Source organism: Cucurbita pepo, chromosome LG04 (assembly GCF_002806865.2).
Source record: "Cucurbita pepo subsp. pepo cultivar mu-cu-16 chromosome LG04, ASM280686v2, whole genome shotgun sequence".
Classification (NCBI taxonomy): domain Eukaryota; kingdom Viridiplantae; phylum Streptophyta; class Magnoliopsida; order Cucurbitales; family Cucurbitaceae; genus Cucurbita; species Cucurbita pepo.
In genome coordinates this window covers 7,526,271-7,547,666 of record NC_036641.1, presented here as the reverse complement: position 1 = coordinate 7,547,666, position 21,396 = coordinate 7,526,271, and the positions used below count along the sequence as shown (strand labels likewise).

Genomic DNA, 21,396 nt, shown 5'->3' with positions numbered 1-21,396 from the left:
GAGAGGTTTCCACACTCTTATAAGAAATGCTTCACTCCCTTCTCCAATCAATGTGGGGATCTCGCAACGTGCTCATACAAAAAAAATCTCAACTCGTGAATTTATTATCAATATTACAAAAAATATATATTTAAATATGTTTATCAATTATTGTTTTAGAATATTACATAATCCAATTAAGGCATGGAGCTTAGTAATTTACGTTTCTACCCATGAAATTAGCAATAATTATGTCACCTTAATTATAGTCTTAGCATTAATAAATATGTATTAAGTGGCATTAACACGTAGAAACTGAAAAGACGACAGAAATTAGATAAAAGAAAGCATCTTTCTTATTTGTAGCATTATATATATATTTTTGTTCTTACTTCTTAATTAATCTAGTTAATTAAGATTAATTATTAACTAATTAAGATTAATTAATTAACTACCCTGCAATTTCGTCTAATCTCAGTGGGTAACCCAGGCGGAGGACTAAGATCCCCCATCTTAATCAATGCGTTTACGAAATCCCTTCTAAAGGTTAGGAGACTTTTACTGTAAGTCTGAACCAAGGCGTCTTGTGAGCCGCCGTTGAAGAGCTCTTGGTCCGAATGTAACAGTCCGCGCTGTTCAATCAAGTCTTTGAAATATTGGTTGTCGAACCTCTGGGTGGTCGAGTCGAGAGGGGCCAAGTTCGCGTCGCCGCCTGTGAACGGACAGTTGTCTCTCCGCTGTTCGGCGAAGGCGGGATCGATGTTGGTATCGTTGTAGATGCGTCTTCGGAAGAATCGACAACTAGCCATACCAATAGTGTGGGCACCAGAGAGGGCAGTCATCTCATTGGCGTTGAAGCCTTTGGCATTGAACATCGAGATGAGTGTCGGGAGGTCGGAGCCTGGCCCCGGGAGGTTGTTGTTAGCGTCACTCTCGCTCGCCGTCCTCGAATCCTTCCGACCGAGTAGTACATTCCAATCAGGACCTCCAAGCTATACATTTTTAAAAACGAAGTCAATTTATACGTACTGCATGTAAAATCATGCAACATAGCAAAAGGATAAAAAAAGGGCCAAAATTACCAAATCAACCCCATCTCGAGCGGCAAGAGCAAGAATATCAGCACAAGAAACGGTGTTCTTGCAAGTAGCTTCGACTTCAGTTTTAATTTTGTCAATCACTTCGAACCCTCTAGCTGTGTCTCGATTAGGAAATGCATTCTTTTCGCCCGTAAATGTCGGTGTATCATCGAGCAATATACTACCATCACAACCCTGCATTTAAATTAACGAGGTACAATAAATGTAATTATATAACATCTCGTTCAAAATGTCATAGAAAACCACGTGAAAATAGGTTCTCTCGAAATAGATAAGTTATCGTATTAATATTGCACAGATCTATTCTAAAGATCATATGTTCAAGTTTCACCGTACGTTAACAAAACAGTCGTGGAAGAACAGGCGAAGAATTGAAGCTCCAATACGTTTTTCTGCGATAACAGCTTTAGTCATAACGGAACGAACGGTTCGTTCGAGATTGGGACAGCTTTTTGCGTAAAAGTTGGCTGAGAGCTGAGCATTGGCTGAGAAGGCTAAAAGGGAAAGAACAATGAAAAGATGGGAAATGGACGCCATTAGAGCAAAAAGAAGAAGAAGAAAGTTTGAGTGCGAGGCTTTTGCTGTGAGGAGTTGATTTATTTATAGGTAATAAATATTCTAGAGGNTTTTTCCTTTTTTCACGTTATTTGTTTCGATGTAAATTAATGAAAATGTCCTATAAGTTTAATAATATTTTTAAATTTTCAATATTTTATTTCATAAATAAATTTGAATTTTCAATAATCTTTCAAAATTTAAAAAGCTTCATAGTTTATTAAAATACAAAAAAATACGAATTAAAAGTATAATAAAGTCTTAACAATTAAATTTTTTCAGAAAATAAAAACAAAAATTAAATGCAAAAATTAAATATTAAACAGTTGGATAAACGACACTAAAAATTTATTAAAGTTAGGTAGAAATTAAATATTACTGCGCACGTGTGAAAATGTTATCATTTGTAAGAAATAAGAGCCTTCCACTAAGGGCGACTTTGATTATTTGCACAAATTTGTAAATACCATCACAAAATTCTATAATTAATTAGTCGAAGATTAATAGATTGAAATTAAAACTCAAAAAGTCAACTTAAAAATGAATTTGGTTAAGGCAAATTTTGATTATGATTAGTCATAAATAAATTAATAAATATTTGTGGCAGTTTTTTTTTTCTTTGTTAAAAAAATAAAAATGGCTTTATAATATCTTATCCAAAGGTGACCTGGTGATAATGCATCACGAGTCAAAACGGACAATATTGGTTAACGGTGAACTTAGACTATCAAAGATACTGGTGATAATGCATCACGAGTCAAAACGGACAATATTGGTTAACGGTGAACTTAGACTATCAAAGATACTGTCAAAGATAATATCAGAGTTAGACACGGGACAATGTGCAATGTTAGACCCCTAAAGAAATGTATTGTGAGATCCCACGTTGGGGAGTAAAATGAAACTTTTTTTCAACATACGCACTTTAAAGTTGTGAAACTGACAACATAACGAGCCAAAATAGACTATACTTATAAACCGTGCAGTTAAAATACATTAAATTATTACTTGAATAGCTTTTTAAAAAAAAAAATTATTACATTTATAGCTTTTTTTATTATTTTTTTTATATGTATGTATGAAAATCTAAAATTTTCATTCATTTATTGTCTATTTAAACTTTTAAATTAATCAATACTAACAGTTTCATCCATATACTAAACACACCATTTCCAAACTTTCAAAACGTTAATTACATCACAAATACTACGAGACGGGAGAATCAATGGCACATCCTATGAATTCAAATTCTTACACGAGAGTCACCGACGCAGTCGGTAACCGAGACAATAAACAGTTAGCATATGAATATGAATTTCTTACAGCAACACAAACGAGTCTAAAATCTATGTTAGCTAACGAGAAGCAATCGTCGAGAGACAACCTGTTCTTTCATTCAGTCTTCCGAACTAGCCTTGTCGTGCGCCACAGGCGACTTGGTAGCGCTGGAACTAGAACCGCTACCGATCTTTGAAGCTGTCCTGTAATTTCTCACCAGTGGAACCAGTGACTGGACAACATCGGCCATCAGCGGCCTGTAATCTGCCTCTGGTTGAACACACATTGCGGCTATGGCTGCAACTTGAACAACATCCTTCATGGAGTATTGACCCTCCAATGCAGGGTCCATTATATGCATCACTTTCTCCCTATCAGTCAGCCTCGGCAAAGCCTACGTCACCAATCGACGTCCGAACGTACGAGAAATAAGTATTGAAGTTAAGAAATAAGAAATGGAAAATCCGAGTCATCGACGTTAGTTTGAGAACTTGGTCAAGTAAGCTTACCCAAGAAACAAGGGAAGCTTCCCCAGGAGTTCTCTTCATATCAACTGGAACTCTGCCTGTAAGCAGCTCCAAGAGGACAACCCCATAACTATAGACATCTGACTTTGTTGTCAAATGCCCTGTTAGCGCATACCTGCAAGAAAAACGTTACTAAAACTTATAAGAAGGCCGTTCCCGTGCGCTTCAAAAACTGGGCAATAATAATGGTATTCTGAGATCCCACGTCAGTTGGGGAGGAGAACGAAACATTCTTTAACTTCTTAGTAGACGTGTTTTAAAAACCTTGAGGGAAAGCGCGAAAGGAAAAATCCAAAGAGAACAATATCTGCTAGCGATGGGCTTGAGCCGTTACAGAAACCATCAACCATTTTCATGAAAAACGACGCAAAATAGTCATCTAGGACAAAGGTTCTTACTCAGGCGCAACATATCCTTGTGTCCCCAGTACTCGAGTGGATACGTGTCCCCCGACTTTGTCTGAACCGATCTTTGCCAATCCAAAATCAGAAACCTTGGCATGAAGATTTTTGTCCAACAGAACATTGCTGCTCTTGAAATCCCTATGAATTACTGGGGGGCTTACATGTTCATGTAAATACTCCAAACCTTTGGCAGCTTCAAGCGCAACTCGCAACCGCGTTTCCCAGTCCAACTTAACGCTGATTGAATTTGAACCTGGATTTCAAATTTCATGAATGAAAAACAAAAAAAAGAAAAAGAAAATTCGTGTTCTATATAACGGACTAATCGTGTTCTATAGCTATTACTCACTGCTAACAGGATACAGATGTTCTTGCAGACCGCCATTAGCCATGAACTCGTACACCAGCAATTTATGATTGCTATTAGAGCAATACCCGATCAAGGCCAACAAATATGGCGAATGAAGTCGACTTAACAATTCCACCTATCGACAAGGTTATCGACCAATCAATAATCAATTTCTAAAGCCCGAAGAACAAGGGCTAAATATCTGTTTAATGTACCAAAGCATACAAAATGAGACTAGAAATTACCTCCACTTTAAATTCATCCTCTCCCTGCTTCCCCGCTTGATCCATAAGCTTAATCGCAACCTTTCTCCCATCGTTGAGAACTCCTCGGTATACATATCCAAAGCTACCGTGCCCGACCACATTTGACTTGCTAAAGCCACAGGTAGCTGAGTATAGCTGCTTGAAGGTGAACACTTGGAGGCCTTTCTCGGTGGAAAATTCTTTAACATTGTCAAAACTACCTCCCTTCTCAAGATCATCCCCTTCAAGAATCGAATTACCATCAATTTTATGATATATGCCGAAAAATTAAAGTTTAAAAGCTAAAACGAACTTAGGAATTGATCTTTGAAGCATAGAGGGAAAAACTCAGGCCACTGAAGTCCATATAGTGGTGACATACTCTCGTTTTGGCAAGGAATAAATGTTGAACACAACTCTTTGTGGAAAACACTCGCACGATTTATTAAGACCAATCGAGAAGAGATTACAAGACACTCTGTAGAATACCACTACACTTTGCTCTACTTGAGCTTGCTTGGAATTTCTTGGGATTAAAACCTTGTTAGGGTGGATAGGTATTGACAGGAGAGGCTAGACAATTTATTCCTAAAATATCTAATCATCTATTCCTAAAAGACCTAAAGCATTTTCCTAAAATATACCGACAATGGACTCACATAATTATTGGGATAGTGATGATATTTTAGCAGCAATTATTTACCTGAGTTTAATATCTCACTTAGAGATGAGGACGAAAAACCGAATCTCTGATCTTTTGATTGAAGATATAGCTGCTTAACTAGTTGAGTTATGATCAAAATCACAATTAGAAACGAAGTTCCTAGAATACTTGAACACAATCACCCGAATGTATATTTAAGGCTTATATAGCATAACGATAACGATAACGACGATTTACGAAAAACCAAATAGATACAAATATATGCTCTTATGCAATAGATGCAAATGACCAATATGAGCATAGCTTAGCAGTAAACGACATCTACTCCTACCTTTAAGGCTCGATAATTTATGAAAAACCAAATAGATACAGATATATGCTCTTATGCAATAGATGCAAATGACCAATATGAGCATAGCTTAGCAGTAAACGACATCTACTCCTACCTTTAAGGCTCGATGATTTTTGAAAAACCAAATAGATACAGATATATGCTCTTATGCAATAGATTCAGAGGACCAATACGAACATAGTTGAGCAGTAAACGACATCTACTCCTACCTTTAAGGCTCGAGGTTCAAATCCCAAAGAGTTTCCAAACATTCAGAAGTTTCAATTTCCTTAAACTACCAAAGCAAAATAATCACAACCATCCTTGCTATAAGTGAATGGCATTAGAGGAGAAATAAATGCATTAATTATAAGAAGAAACTCCAAGAAAGTGGACCACATGAAAATTTTAAAATAAGATCCTCCTTGGTCATTAGTCATTACTGTTGTGCCGACAAGTTCTAATCATACAGGAAAGGGAAATTTCAGATACAGAGAAGAAAAAGCCCCAAATCAATCACCACAGTTCAATATATAGACATCTCCATTGAAACACTTAACAAATCAACAAGATGCTGGAGGAAAGTGAAAGCAAACTAAATGAGTCTAAAAATGATACCAAATGAAGCGTACTTTTGCGGATTTTGAGGCGTTTAGAGACCTTATTGCTGATATAGCAGTAATAGCTGAAAGCGACGAGCAAAGAAACGAGAGCCAGGGAAGCGAGTACAACAATTGCCACAAGAACGAGTTGCTCTTTTCTTCGGTACTCTTCGTCGACTTCCATTTCTCGGATCCAAACAAGAACAGCGAAACCCTAGGCTGTTTAAAGCGATTGAGATTATAGAATATGGAGCGATGGTGGTGGGGGCGAAGGAGGAAGAAGATGAAGAACAGTGCCTTAGTTTTCGAGTGTGAAAATACTGACACTCCCCTCTTCTCCCTCCACTCCCTCTGTTTGCGTGCCTTTTTCTTTTGTGTTGTTTTGTTTTATGGCGCGGACAAGGGTAACTTTTTTAGGTTCTTGCATTTGGGTCCTTGGACTTTTGTTATATTGCGATTAAACCCCCTTTTTTTTTTTTAACTTTTTGGGTGCACTTTTTTTTTTTTTTATAGAAAATTTTGAAAAGTTTTTTCTTTCCTTTTCCTAATTTTGTCTTCTTGTAATACTATGAAAAATATTTATTGTCTCGACTTTAATATAAATATATATACCCCATAGAAACTGTCTACTTGAGACTGTCCCTTGGCCCTCGGTTCTGACACAATGTTAGAATTCTAGCTCATTCAACAATGTTAGAATTCTAGCTCATTCAACAATGTTAGAATTCTAGCTCATTCAGATGGTATCTCACTGATGGCTTGGGTCCCCAAAAGGAGACATTTTTCACCTTCCACCTAAGCTGCGCAGGAAAGGCCTAAAGCCAATCCTAAGAAGAGAGTGGTATCTCACTGATGGCTTGGGTCCCCGAAAGGAGACCTTTTTCGCCCTCCACTTAAGGTGTGCAGGAAAGGCCTAAAGCCAATCCTAAGAAGGAGGCTTTTTTCAAAGCCAATCCAAGAAGGAGGTTTTTTTTAAAGTCAATCCAGGAACTGGGAAGCTTCATAACTATGAAGCTTCATAGGTCTTCCTGTCCAAGTGCAGGTAGTCCATATATATATATATATATATATATATATATATATATATATATAATTTAGACATTTTGTGACGCCATTATAAATATAATGAAAAAAGTTAAAAGAATTTTTTTTTTTAAACTTTAAAATTATTATATATTATTTCAATAAAAAAAGATTAGGAGTATGCAATTTCAAGTATTTTATACAATATAATTTTAATTTATTAGAATACTATAAAAACTATAATATACTATATAATAATTTATGTTTCAATATTATTAACTTAAAAATATATATTACATATTTTTTAAAAAAATATAATAACAAAAGTTATATAACTCTTTGAAATTGATATAAATTACCACCAATTGAGAATCACAGTAATTGTGATATCCCACGTTTATAAGGGTGTGAAAACCTTATCTAATACACACATTTTAAAGCCTCGAAAGCAAAAAAAAACAATATCTGCTAACTGTGGATCTAGGTCATTACAAATGGTATCATAGCCAGACATCGAACGATATGCCAGCCTTCTCGTTGTTCCCTAAAATGGGGTAAACACAAGACGGTGTGCCAGTAAAGACTCTGGATAATATGGATAATATTTGCTAGCGGTGAACTTAGACCATTATAATAATATAATTATTATAAACAGACATCACTAAAATGTCACACAACAATTTTATTTTTTATTGAATCTTTATATGCTGTACTTTGACTACAAACCTTCAATAATTTGACTTCTTGTCTTCTTGTCGAGGGGACATATTTTATGTTAATTGAATCATTCTCAAGTTGACATCTATGCTGAGCAGAGACCATCTTATCCCGTACGGTTCTATTTCTATTTAAGAGGCAATTTACAGAGAAGTCACAGCAAGAGACGGGGAAATATATGGAAAACCATGCAGTGTATAATCCCAAAAAACGACTTGAAAATGTAAGTGTGTTCATGAGAAATGAAAGTAAAGTCAATTCACACTACACAATATCTGAAGCCAAAAGCTCTTGTTATAGCCAAATTCACCACTTACATAATAACCAAAGGGCCTAATAATAAGCCCTCCTACTTTTTTCCACGAAGCTTAGTTCCAAGAGCTCTCTCAAGCTTGGTGATTATTTGTTGATTTGGAATGGCTTTGCCAGATTCGTACTCCTGAATGATTTGTGGCTTCTCATTGATCAACTAAAAGCCAAAAACAAACAAACAAAAGCTCATCACGTCTCTGTTAGCAAGCTCAAAGAAGAATATGGCCTGTGCGGGGCAGGCGTCGGTAAGGTTCGTAAGAAAATGCAAATGAAGTGGGCAAAAGCATGAACAGAAATGATACATACTTGAGCAAGCTGAGACTGAGTGAGCTTCTTATCGGTTCGAGCCTGCATAATGGCCTTCTTCAGCTCAGTTGGTACCTTTTCATCTGTGGTTAAAGTAGATGAGCAGCAAAACCAAAATGTTAGTTTAGCTCCTATAATAAATCCAGAGCAAGTAAGGAGAAATCGTCTATAGCGAAGATTAAACTCGCACAGCATTGCTTGCATTCACAATGTGAGACATGGTTCGACGTTGCAGTTTCTCAACTTGAGGTTCTAGAAGCAGCCACGACACAACGAGTTTGGGCTCGTATTAATTTCCATAAGCAAAAGGACAAGCAAGCTTGAAAAAATGCTAAAAGGATGATTAAAAGAAAAACAAAGGATATACGGTATAAGATTGAATACAAACTACGAGAGCAAAAGTGTTGTTTAACAATACTCACTAATTTATAGGTATACTTTGTGAAACTTGATCTTGGTACATGATAAAAGGTTAAAAAGAATTATAATTATTTTCTTCTAATAAGAAAATGATATTTCATTAATATACAATAGTGGAAATTGCTTAAAAGCCTTCCAATTAGCCAAGAATCAAATGAGCTAAAATAATAAAGGAAATGAAAGTGCTTCATGGTTTGAAGCGAATTTTAGAAGCTCCGAACTTCTCTATACGATATTGTACCATCAAATATCAAGGGAGATATATCTTAATTCATTATGGAACCATGGAGGGTGGAAGGGAAGGTATGTCCCTAAGTGTTACCGTTACCACTCAAGGAACAAGAAATTGTTTGGAAGGTAGATTGATCTTCTACCAACACTAAGGCTAACTATGAGATTCCGCATCGATTGAAGAGGAGTACAAAACATTCTTTATAAGGGTGTGATAACCTCTTCCTAACAAAGGCATTTTAAAAACCTTGAGGATAAACCCGAAAGGGAAGGCCCAAAAAGGACAATATCTAGCGGTGGGCTTGAGCTGTTACAAATGGTATTAGAGCCAGACATCGGGTAGTGTGCCAACGAGGACGCTAGGACCCAAAGGGGGGTGGATTGTGAGATCCCATGTTGGTTAGAGAGGGGAACGGGGCATTCTTTATAAGGGTGTAGAAACCTGTCCCTAGCAAACACATTTTAAAAACCTTGAGAGGAAGCCCGAAAGGAAAAGTCCAAAGAAGACAATATTTACTAGCATTGGGCTTGAGCTGTTACACTAACAAACACTTGCTTCTTCGCATGACAGTGTGACAGTGTTAAAAGGGATACAAGGACTTGACCATAAATTCCAAAAATATTTTCCCTTTTACAAAAAGTTTCATTTTCATTTTTGGTTTCGTTAAGCCTATGCAACATCCAATGCTAAACAAGTCCCAGAGGACCGAAGTATATTACATTCTAATCAATGAAAGATACTTCCCAAATTTCAATATTACATAATTTGCAGATATTCACATAAGAAAACTAAAAAAGTGAAACATAACATGAAATTCCTAACTACTATCCTAAAAGTATCTATATAACAGTTTGAAATGCTCTCTAAGCACATAGTAAATACTCTTCTGAAGTCAACATACATACATACATACATGCATACATACATAATGAACGCAATAAAAATAGTGAGAACAAAATAAATCTCAACACTAGCAAGAAATTAATATTGTCAGGTAAGAAAATAGACCACAAAATTTAAGGTTGATTCATCGTCTTCTATTAAGAATATCGGGATCTTCAATAATGTATCACGTTGGGAATTCCAACCATTTGTTTAATTGATACAAATTGTGACCCAGATCTTTCGATTCTTGCGAATGATGATGCTATAGCTTCAATCCGATAAATTCTTAATAAATTAGTATTTGCAACTTCTGAGGGTCGTTCTAGCTCTATACTTCTGAGGGTCGTGTTCTAGCTCTATACTTCTGAGGGTCGTGTTCTAGCTCTATACTTTTGAGGGTCGTGTTCTAGCTCTATACTTCTGAGGGTCGTGTTCTAGCTCTATACTTCTGAGGGTCGTGTTCTAGCTCTATACTTCTGAGGGTCGTGTTCTAGCTCTATACTTCTGAGGGTCGTGTTCTAGCTCTATACTTCTGAGGGTCGTGTTCTAGCTCTATACTTCTGAGGGTCGTGTTCTAGCTCTATACTTCTGAGGGTCGTGTTCTAGCTCTATACTTCTGAGGGTCGTGTTCTAGCTCTATACTTCTGAGGGTCGTGTTCTAGCTCTATACTTCTGAGGGTCGTGTTCTAGCTCTATACTTCTGAGGGTCGTTATTAATAATAAGATAAATCAATTTTTGGGGGAACTCCATAGATTTAGGGAATTGGTTACTATTCCCTAATTGCACAAAAGAGATAAAAAAAAACTAGGGATAATGTAATGTTGGAAAGTGCCGCCTACATTTATCTGTAAAAGGCATTAAGATGTAATGTACTCACGAGAGAGATTTTCTGTCTCATCATCCAACTTCCTGGTATTCAAACTGGTACCGCTAGAGGCAGCTTTATTTGTTCCAGCATTAGCTGAAGAAAGAAAGTAAAAACAAATCACAATATGGAAAAAATAGCTTTAATTTAGTGGTTTCATGAAAAAAATTAAAGGAGAAAAGGGAATAAATGGCTGAATACAAACTTCTGTACTTGATCTTCTATGACCTTTGCAGATAACAATGTTCGATAAATCCCATGAAGAAATTCATCTGAAGTGAACTGATTTTCTTTCTTTTTTCTGTTCTTGTTGAAACATATGCTAAATTAATTTATTCTAGAATGTTTATAATATTACCTTCAACACGAAGTTTTAGAACACATGAACCGGTTGACGACAACAGAGAAATTTGGTAGAATTCTTTGAGAGAAGAGAACTTTGTAAAACTATGAAGGAATGCTTTATTGATTTTCTACTTCTTCCACCGATGCCAACATACATATATATAGGTAAACCGTTCATTATCTAAAAGTCATGCACCTATTTAAATATGAACCAATGAACCTACATGTATCCATTCATACGTGTACTTATACATATTTCTATACATGTATCTACAAGTGACCATTCAACACATGTATCTATTCATACATGTATCCCGAGTCATAATACAATCAGTATTCAAAAAACGATGATAACTTCAAATTTCAACAAACAAATCACAACGGAACTAGTTCATCATCTATCAGTTCGAGCGAACATCAAAGAGCGATAAACAAATTTCCACAATCGAGCACCATNAAAAAGAAAACGCGATAATGATATATCTAAATTCAAGATCAAAACTCATTCTACAAACACGAAAGGAAAAGAAATGTTGCAGGATTGATGATGAATAATAGAAATAAAACAGAAAAGAGAACTGGAAATAGGAGCAAACATTTCTTTAAGGTTTCGATCTCGGCACCGGAGCGGCGGGCGGCGTTCACAGCTTTCTCGTCCTTCTTGGCGGCGGCGTTGGGAGCCTTCTTCCTGATGACAACAGGTTCCCAATCCTGGGAAATGGGTCCAATTCCAGACATTTTCGTCTCCTCTACCTGTTTCTGCAACTCTCTGTGCGGTAGGAAAATATTTGCCGCCGAGCTTTAGGGTTAGAAGATGAGTGAGAAAAGTAAATAGAAACGAAAACTCGATATATCCCCATACGCCCCCTGGCGGTAATAAATACAGAGTTACTAGATATTTTACCCTTCATTTCCACAAAATTAAAAATTAGGCTAAATATTTATTTTTAGAAAAATACTAAGCGCCCGTAATAAAAATTTAATTTTTTACTCTACAAAATTAAACCTATAAATACTGCAATTTTCTTTCAAAACCGAAACATATATAATAAAAAAATAAAATAAATAAGAGTACTTTTTTAAATTTTGTTTGTGTTTTTAAAATTGGATTAATAATTCTAATATTTTGAAAAATTGTGTTTTTGTTGTTGGAGATATATTTAGGTGATGTCGTTCTCTGTATTATCTCTTGTTGTACATACTTGAAGTCATCAACAGCCGTGTTGTTCTCTGTATTCTCTCTTGTTTTACATATACGAAGTCATTAATAAAACGTTTAGCCAATATTGCTCGTTGAATTATCTCTCTCCTGTCGTTCTCTCTATTATTATCTCTTTTTGTACATACCCGAAGTCATCAATAAAACCTTTAGCCAATATTCCTCATTCATTGAATTCTCTCACCTTTAACCAATATTCCTCGTTGAATCTCTTGTCGTTCACTGTATTCTCTCTTGTTGTTCACTGTATTCTCTATTGTCCTGTCGTTCGTTCACTGTATTCTCTCTTGTCCTGTCATTCATTCACTGTATTCTCTCTTGTCTTGTCGTTCTCTATATTCTCTCTTGTTGTACATACCTGAAGTCATCAATAAAACGTTTAAGCCAATATTTCTCCTTGAATTTTCTCTCTCTGGTCGTTCTCTGTATTCTCTCTCGTTGTACGTACCTAAAGTCATCGATAAAACATTTAGCCAATATTCCTCAAATTTTCTCTCTCCTATTCTTTGTGTTCATCTTGATCGAGTGTGTGCGTTGTTGAGCAAGCGATCCTAACAACTGATATCAGAACTAACAACTGGTATCGATCCTAACATTTGTTTGTGTCTTATAAGTTTATGAACGGTAAAAATATCAAATTAACCGATGAAATTAAATCCAAGATTAAAAGTTCAAACAACATATCATATCAAATTAAAAGTCTAATAACTTAGTTTATAGAATTATTAGAAGGTTTTATTTGACGCTAAACTTTTAATTTAAACTCGGAGGAAAATAGTTTATTTATAAAAATTTAAAAAAAAAAAACATTTTTTTAATGGTGTTTTAAGGTCTAAATCCAGCAGAAATGACATGTAAGCCCAAGCAAAAAATCAACTTTACTTGGGCCGGTGGGTATAGCATTCTCTCTAAATCCAGTATGATGAATATGTCATTTTAGCAGAATATTCTCTCTCGGTCGGAATATTCTCTTTCAGTCCTACGTCATCAACTAGTTTAGAAAATAATCATGAGTTTATAATCAAGAAATACTCTCTCCATTAGTATGAAGCCTTCTGAAAAAGCGCAAAAAAAAGCCACGAGAGCTTATGTTTAGTGGACAATATCATACATTGTGGAGAGTCATGTTTATCTAACATAGTATCAGAATCATTCTATCTATCTTGGTATTAGAGTCATGTTCTAAACTTAGCTATGTCAATAGAATCCTCAAATGACGGACAATATCATACTATTGTGGAAAGTTATGTTCATCTAACACTTGTAACATTAGGTTTATAGGTACTCGAAATCTCTTGAATTAATGAAAGAAAAGAAAGGTTTAATTCTATACCGGTCGATTTCTGATCCCAAATAATACGAAGAACCTAATCCTAATAGAATCCTACGCTCCAAGGATAAGATTGCAAATTTTATTTTATTTTATATTTCAATTCCAACTATGTATTCAAAGCCATGTTTTCAAGCAAATGAATGAATGTATATAATTTCTTCTATTAAATTCCTACCCATTTATTGAACCACGTGTCACAAGATGAGTTATTATGTACTTAATCTGCTGTACAGTTGGAGTAATTAGTAATTACCGGCACATTCTAGCAAACGGGAGAGTCGTCCATTCTAAAGGAGACAGTATTCTTTGATTATAAATCCATAATCGGAATTTTCATCCAACACCTTCCATCGTACAAAGTACGCCTCCCTTTAATCGAGGTTTGACTCCTTTTCTTTTGGAGTCTTAGTCATTTTTTATTATGCCTTCGAGGCTCACAATACTTTTGTTCGACATTTGAGGATTCTAATGACATGGCTAAGTTTAGGACATGACTCTAATACTATGTTAGATGAATACGACTCTCTATAATGATATGATATTGTCCACTTTGAGCATAAGCTCTCATGACTTTGGTTTGGACTTCCCCAAAAGGTCTCACACCAATGGAGACAGTATTCTATTATAAATCCATGATCATTCCCTAAATGAGCCGACGTGAGACTTTCATCCAACAAAATCTCCAACCACAGGAAGTGAAGGTGGAGAGAATTTTTACCACTTCAAGAAATGACATAAACTCACATAACATGTTTTAATTCCATAGATTCAAAATTTAATCAATAACATCAATGATCATAACTCAAGTTCAACTGTGTAGATATCGCAAAGTAGGATAATAATATAAGCAAAACAGGGACTGAATTTTCAACGTCACTTAAAATCATAAAGCCAATTGGGAGATGTGCACGTCTATTACATCGGTCACACGATCCCATGTGTATGTGTGTAAACGTGTCCTATTCTATTCTCACTAAACATACTCAAAAAGAAGACTAAGAAAAATCTAGTTTCCACTTGCCATATCGATCTCATTGCAACTCACAAGCAATTAAATTCACCCAAACACTACCGAGAACGTCGAGTATAAGTTTAAGTAAATATGGAAAAAGATGCAAAACCATGTGATTTTTCAATTTAGCAGCATAAAATAGATAATCCAATCCAGAGAAAGATATGGAAGGCCCACAACTTTATATGAAAGAGCACAAAATCAAGTTAAGTAGTCAATTTCCAAAGCAATGAGGGATGCCCACAAATCACACACATATACCACATATTAACAATTGGATAACATAAAATAATAATGATAAGAATCCAGCAATGACCACCCAACATGAGATTTATTCGAATGACCGTCCAAATTTAGCCTACACTAAAAGCCAATCATTCAAATGACTTTTCCCTGTTATGGATGAGTATAGAATTCATTATGACCTGTTTTAAGATGCTTTATGCTTTATAAAGAGAACTTTAGATGCTCCGCTCCTCCCAGGCCTAAAGCACCTTTTTAGCCCATCATGTTAATCCTATAAATTCCATCAAACATGTATGTCCGTACATAAAACAAAATGCGCATCCAAGTAACCAACCCCAACATAGGGTTTAGGCCAAGGTCAATTGATGATATTATTGTGTCCTACTAACATATTCTTATCATTCCAATGCTAATCTTATAAAGTTTCACCAATAAAAATGATGAACGCTTCATTTCGTAGCCAATTACCAACAATTTTGTGCTAGCTACTTCATTTTGTCCTCTTTCCTACCTCGGTTGGAGAGGGGAACGAAATATTCCTTATATGGGTATAGAAACGTCTCCCTGTCAAACGTGTTTTAAAACCTTGTGGGAAAGCCCAAAAAAGACAATATTTCCTAGTGGTGAGCTTGGATTCCAGTGAGAACACTAGCCCCCAAGGGAGGTGGATTGTGAAATTTCATATCTGTTGGAGAGGGGAACGAAACAAGAGTGTGGAAATCTCATCCTATCAAACACATTTTAAAACCTTGAGGGGAATTCCAAAAAGAACCGTTTCATTCCTTCTTCGTCGCTAAGTACAAACAATCATTCAATTTGTTCGTGAGACCAAATGGAAGATAGATGGTCCCGAATGACACAAGCATTAGAGAAAGAAATGGTGGGGGATGGGAGGAGAGAGGGATGAACAGAGGTGATAAATTGAGAAATAAATCAATCAAAATTATGTAAGAATGATTTGATTGCAACCATCATGAGCAAAAGAGACGAAGAAAAACATTATGGATCCAAATTTCATGACTTCCATCTATCATATATGTATTTAAAACTTTTGAATTTGTTGGCAACTGAATATTGTCGCAACTAGCCACGAAATCGAACAAAGATTCACAAATTGGCCAAATTTTACAGAGAGAATTTTTTTATTTAAAAAAAAATTAAATAAAAATAATACATGAGAAACTGATCAATTTATTTAGAACGAAGGTCCAGAGTTATGAGTATATTTGGAATTGACCCTAGATATTTATCAACATACACGTCAAGCTAAATAAATATCCAACACTAGATAATTCAAATTATTGGGAGGCTATTCGAGAGCAGAGGAGGATGTTAAGGATTATTGGAATTGAATCTCGTGTTGGTTATTTTAGTGGAAGATGGTTTGATATTATCTTACTTTAAGTATAAGATCTCATAGTTTTTTTTTTTTTTTTTTTTTCCTAGAAGGCCTCGTACGGATGGAGATGTAATTGTTACTTATAAACTCATAATCAACCCTTTAATTAGTCAATGTGTCCTCTCCCAACAATCATCCCCTTGAACAAAGTACACCATAGAGCCTCCCCTGAGACATATGGAACCCTCGGATAGTTTCTCCATAATCGAGGCTCGACTCCTTCTCATGAGTGCTCGAACAAAATACGTCATTTGTTCGACACTTGAGTCACTTTTGACTAGAGGTTCACAACTTTTTTGTTCGATATTTGAGGATTCTATTGACATTGCTAAGTTAAGGATATGACACTGATACTATGTTAAAAATCATGACTCTCCACAATGGTATGATATCGTCCACTTTAGACATAAGCTCTTGTAACTTTGTTTTTGGTTTCCCAAAAATGTCTCGTACCAATGGAAATATATTCTTACTTATAAATTCATGATCAACCCCTAACTCCTTACTTAGCTAGCCGATGTAGGACTCCTCTCGCAACAATTCTCAATAGTTTCCTCATTTTCGCAAGTAAACAAGTAAACGTTACCCGGTAGCAGCGCCTGTTATTTCTGTATTGGATGCTTGCTGTCTGTTGCCTTCTCCATACAATTGGGCAATGGCAAGGTGAACAATCCAAATCCCATAAGGCAATAGCAAACTAGCAATCATCATAATTCTGCAAATGAGCCCCAAATGTAATCAAGCAGTAAAAAGGAATAGAAAAAAGGTATGAAATTCAAAAGTAGTAATTGGAAGTAACTGTAGGATTCAATAAATGAGAAATTGAAAGTGCAATACAAAAGGTTTTCAAGTAACGTTTTTCTCCAAAGAATGAATGACTTTTTCCACAAAAGGTATATATGTTTAGCCACTAACAAAAACAGGCGATCCTGACTGTGAGTGGTGGAATTTAAGTTACAGTTGATAGGGAGTTGACGGCAGCAGGCATAATTCAAAATGGACTAAAAAAAAGATCTGCTTTCAAGTCTAACAGATTACTCTTCAAGACAATCTAACTATTTAATTCCAATTTCATCATTAAAATGAGATTTTTTTTTTTAATTTATAAGAGACCATTTGAATTTGAATGNAAAAAAAAAAAAAAAAAAAAAAATACGAGAGATCCAAAATAGTCCTAAGAAGACATAATCCCAAGCGGATACTTGACATGTACCTCCTCTACTTGGTCCATCACAAGGGAAACGAAAACCAAGAGTTTACACAGCTTGATAAACAAAATTGTCAAAAAGTATCGTATAAGTCTGTCTTTTCTACAAATATTCTCTAATTTCTTTATTTTCACATATTCCAAAAAAAAAGTCATAATAAGGTTTTTCTACGGTAGTGCTTTCGCATTCTTGAGAGTGTGGTGCGTTAAGACCATATCCAAAAGTTTCTTTACCTTCCTAAGGGAGGGAGTCCCTCATTAACTAATTTAGAGAATGATTATGGGTTTGTAAGAAGTTGAAAATTGCTGGGAGGGAGTCCTAAATTGACTAATTTAGACAATGATTATAGGTTTATAACTAAAAAAATAAATCTCCAATGATACGAGGCATTTTGGAAAAGCCCAAAGCAAAGTCACGAGAGCTTATGTTCAAAGTAGACAATATCATACGAGTCGTGATTCCTATATATCGAGAATCCTTGTAAGAAGATGTGAATTGAATAAAGAAGAAATGAATTTTTCAAAATAAAATCAAATAAAATAAAATTTTAAACAATTATCTCCTTGCAAAGCTTGAAGGTCAGATTCGGGAGAGTTGGTGACAGGGAGGTCTCATCCATATCCGGATACAGGGGGAGTCACACAAGATAAAAATGGTCCAATTGGACGAATTTACCCTCCTTAGTTAACTCACGCGCCAGGGAAGATCGTGAAGAGCCACTCCCTGATCCAGATACATCGTATTCACGTGGCTCTCCCTTGCAAGACAAATCCACCGGTTTCGACAACTGTATCTCTCCCTCCCAAACGAAGCTGAGAAAAGAAAAGGAGGAGAAGGCGCGGAAAATCGCCAGGAAAGAAGAAAGTCAAGCAATCAAAGAGGGATGCTTTGATAAACGAGCACACGACCGGGAAACGCCGTCGGCTGAAATGGTCGGAACTTCGATAAATGACTTGCCGGACGTTCTCCTGTCGAACATACTGGCGATGGTCTCCGACACCCGGACGAGGAACTCGCTGTCTCTTGTATGCCGGAAATTCTTGTCTTTGGAGAGGGCCACGCGCTTTTCTCTCTCACTGAGGGGGAACGCTCAAGACCTCTACGGGATCCCGACGTGCTTCAGATCTGTAACCCACCTGGACCTCTCGCTTGTCTCGCCGTGGGGACACGTGTTCCTCTGCTCGTTGCCTGATCCCCATCTTCTCGCTCACCGCCTTCGCGGCCTCTTTCCATTAGTCACGTCTCTCACCGTCTATGTGCGATCCTCAACTACCCTTCAGATTCTCGCTCGTCAATGGCCAGGATTGCGCCACGTTAAGCTGGTTCGGTGGCATCAACGGCCGCAATCCGCCCCTGGGGAGGACCTTGCCCCTATTTTCGAACATTGTCGATCTCTATCCACACTGGATTTATCGGAATTCTACTACTGGATTGAGGACATTCCGCCGGTTCTTCTAGCCAATCCCCTGACAGCTAAATCAATTTCGAAGCTAAATTTGATGACAACGTCGTGCACTGATGGTTTCAAATCGACGGATATACTAACCATTACCGAGGCTTGCCCCAACCTCAGCCAGCTTCTCATGGCGTGCACGTTTGATCCCAGGTATTTTGGGTTTGTAGGAGATGAACCTCTGTCCGCTATAGCTACTAATTGTCCAAGACTTAGCCTTCTTCACCTTGCGGATACTTCGACAATGGCGAGTGTCCGAGGAGACCCCTCCGCCGATGGTTTCACGCCAGAAGACGCTAGAATTAGCACAGCTGCTCTAATTGAGCTATTCTCCGGGTTGCCATTGCTAGAAGACTTGCTTCTGGATGTTGCTAAGAATGTCCGGGATAGCGGACCGGCACTAGAGGTTCTGAACACTAGATGCCGGAAATTGAGGAGTCTTAAGCTTGGGCAGTTTCATGGAATCTGCATGGCGGTGGGTTCACGGCTCGATGGGATTGCACTTTGTCAAGGGCTTGAATCGCTGTCGATCAAGAATTGTGCGGATTTAACTGATATGGGTTTGATAGAAATTGGTAGGGGATGTGTGAGGTTATCCAAGTTCGAAGTGGAGGGATGTAAGAAAATTACAATGAAGGGTTTGAGGACAATGGTGAGTTTGCTCAAGAGAACTCTCGTGGACGTCAAAATTTCATGCTGTGATAATCTTCATACCATAGCTTCTTTGCGAGCTCTAGAGCCAATTCAAGATCGGATTCGTCGTGTTCATGTCGATTGTGTATGGGAAGGCTCTGGAGAAGATTGTGAACTTGGGAACTTCAACCTCGTCGAAGTTGATGAACTTACCAGTTGTTCCACTGATAGTCTCTTTGAGGGGGAAAACAATGGCGGATATTCAAGGAAGAGGAAGAGATCCAAGCACTCCATTGACCCTGATTGTTCCTTCTCCATGGAGAGCAATGGTAGTGAATTATGGAAGAGATGGGATCGTTTGGAGTATCTGTCTCTATGGATTGGAGTGGGTGATTTCCTGAGTCCATTGCAGTCAGCTGGTTTAGATGACTGCCCAGTTCTGCAAGAGATTCAGATCAAAGTGGAAGGGGACTGTCGGGGACGGCACAAACCAATGGATACATTTGGGTTAAACATCCTTGGACAATACCCTCAGCTAACGAAGATGAAGTTGGATTGTAGTGACACAATAGGCTATGCGCTAACCTGCCCATCAGGCCAGATGGATCTCACCTTGTGGGAGAGGTTCTTTCTAAATGGTATAGGTAGCCTAGGACTTACAGAGCTTGATTATTGGCCACCACAGGACAGGAGTTTCAACCAGAGGAGCCTATCTCATCCAGCTGCAGGGCTATTAGCAGAGTGCCTCACTCTGAGGAAGCTATTTATACACGGAACAGCTTATGAACACTTCATGAATTTTCTGCTTAATATTCCGTATCTACGAGATGTCCAACTAAGGTTGGATTACTACCCAGCACCGGAGAATGATATGAGTACAGAGATGAGAGCTGGGTCTTGCAGTCGCTTTGAAGCTGCACTTAACAGCCGCCTAATCCCTGATTGACATCAGCACGTGGCCAGTGCTTGTTCTAGTTAGAAAGCAATTGTATGGTTAGTCCTTGTTCTAGGAATCAAGATACATCACTGCTTACTTTGAGATTAGCTGTGTATCATTTTCACTTGAGATTTATCACTCTCTGTCATTTGAGGAACCCATTAAACTTCGTTCTAGTGCAGATGTTCCAGGAATAACGAACTCTTTAGTCTTTCTGGTAGTAAATTCGTAATCAAAAAGTTTTTTTGTGATGGTTCCAAAAATACAACAGAGCTAGTATGAGGTCTACCCAGAAGCATATAATAGATCGATATGAACATCATGAACTGTCCCGTAATACAAACTTGTTGTTGCTGATACTTTATTCTCAATATTTTCTTTCATTACCTGAGCTCGGAGAAGGAAGAAATAAGAGGACTCTATAGAGAATGTGGTCAAAAATCTATAATAGAGTCCGACCACAATAACCGAATTGATTATCCAGATGATGTAGACTTTTAACTCTATACCACTAGATAAAGATACGATAGATTTAAGACTAAGAAACTAAGAAACGAATTGTTGCGACAATCTCATGAACTTAACTAATTTAATCTATAAGCCTCTGACAGAACCTCCGAAAAAAAAATGAGATTATCTAATCACACAACCAGTTCTAAAGAGTAACGGAAGATTTCATGTCCCATATGGCAACATTAATCATGGTTTCATTGTATGAGCCTGACCACCTCTAAGGTTGAGTCAACCTAGAATCCTTTGTTATCAACAGACTAATTTGCCTTGACAGAGAACTAGGATCATTGGATGACCATTCAA

The 21,396-nt window shown here is 37.0% G+C and overlaps 4 protein-coding genes across 5 annotated transcripts; 1 reads left to right on the top strand and 3 right to left on the bottom strand.

The window, feature by feature from the left end:
- Positions 1 to 233: 233 nt before the first annotated feature.
- LOC111793760 (peroxidase P7-like) lies at positions 234 to 1,644 on the bottom strand. Its single transcript, XM_023675793.1, has 3 exons — positions 1,416 to 1,644; positions 1,062 to 1,253; positions 234 to 971 (listed from the first exon to the last, which is right to left on the bottom strand). The coding sequence occupies exons 1-3, from the start codon at positions 1,614 to 1,616 to the stop codon at positions 423 to 425; spliced, it is 942 nt and encodes a 313-aa protein (XP_023531561.1). The 5' UTR covers positions 1,617 to 1,644; the 3' UTR covers positions 234 to 422.
- A 1,143-nt stretch (positions 1,645 to 2,787) lies between these two features.
- Positions 2,788 to 6,415, bottom strand: LOC111793759 (probable serine/threonine-protein kinase PBL7). Of its 2 annotated transcripts, XM_023675791.1 has the most exons (7): positions 6,065 to 6,407; positions 5,141 to 5,218; positions 4,438 to 4,679; positions 4,193 to 4,328; positions 3,838 to 4,096; positions 3,422 to 3,554; positions 2,788 to 3,306 (listed from the first exon to the last, which is right to left on the bottom strand). In XM_023675791.1, the coding sequence occupies exons 1-7, from the start codon at positions 6,216 to 6,218 to the stop codon at positions 3,031 to 3,033; spliced, it is 1,278 nt and encodes a 425-aa protein (XP_023531559.1). In that variant the 5' UTR covers positions 6,219 to 6,407; the 3' UTR covers positions 2,788 to 3,030. The 2 variants fall into 2 exon arrangements, with proteins under 2 accessions (XP_023531559.1, XP_023531560.1); XM_023675792.1 differs by lacking the exon at positions 5,141 to 5,218 and having other exon boundaries at positions 6,065 to 6,415.
- A 1,534-nt stretch (positions 6,416 to 7,949) lies between these two features.
- LOC111794108 (multiprotein-bridging factor 1a) lies at positions 7,950 to 12,019 on the bottom strand. Its single transcript, XM_023676249.1, has 4 exons — positions 11,737 to 12,019; positions 10,808 to 10,891; positions 8,393 to 8,475; positions 7,950 to 8,243 (listed from the first exon to the last, which is right to left on the bottom strand). Exons 1-4 carry the CDS (start codon positions 11,876 to 11,878, stop codon positions 8,124 to 8,126), a joined length of 429 nt encoding a protein of 142 aa, XP_023532017.1. The 5' UTR covers positions 11,879 to 12,019; the 3' UTR covers positions 7,950 to 8,123.
- A 6,120-nt stretch (positions 12,020 to 18,139) lies between these two features.
- On the top strand, positions 18,140 to 20,791 carry LOC111793182 (F-box/LRR-repeat MAX2 homolog A-like). The gene has a single exon (XM_023674956.1). It carries the CDS (start codon positions 18,487 to 18,489, stop codon positions 20,587 to 20,589), a length of 2,103 nt encoding a protein of 700 aa, XP_023530724.1. The 5' UTR covers positions 18,140 to 18,486; the 3' UTR covers positions 20,590 to 20,791.
- The last annotated feature ends 605 nt before the right edge of the window (positions 20,792 to 21,396 follow it).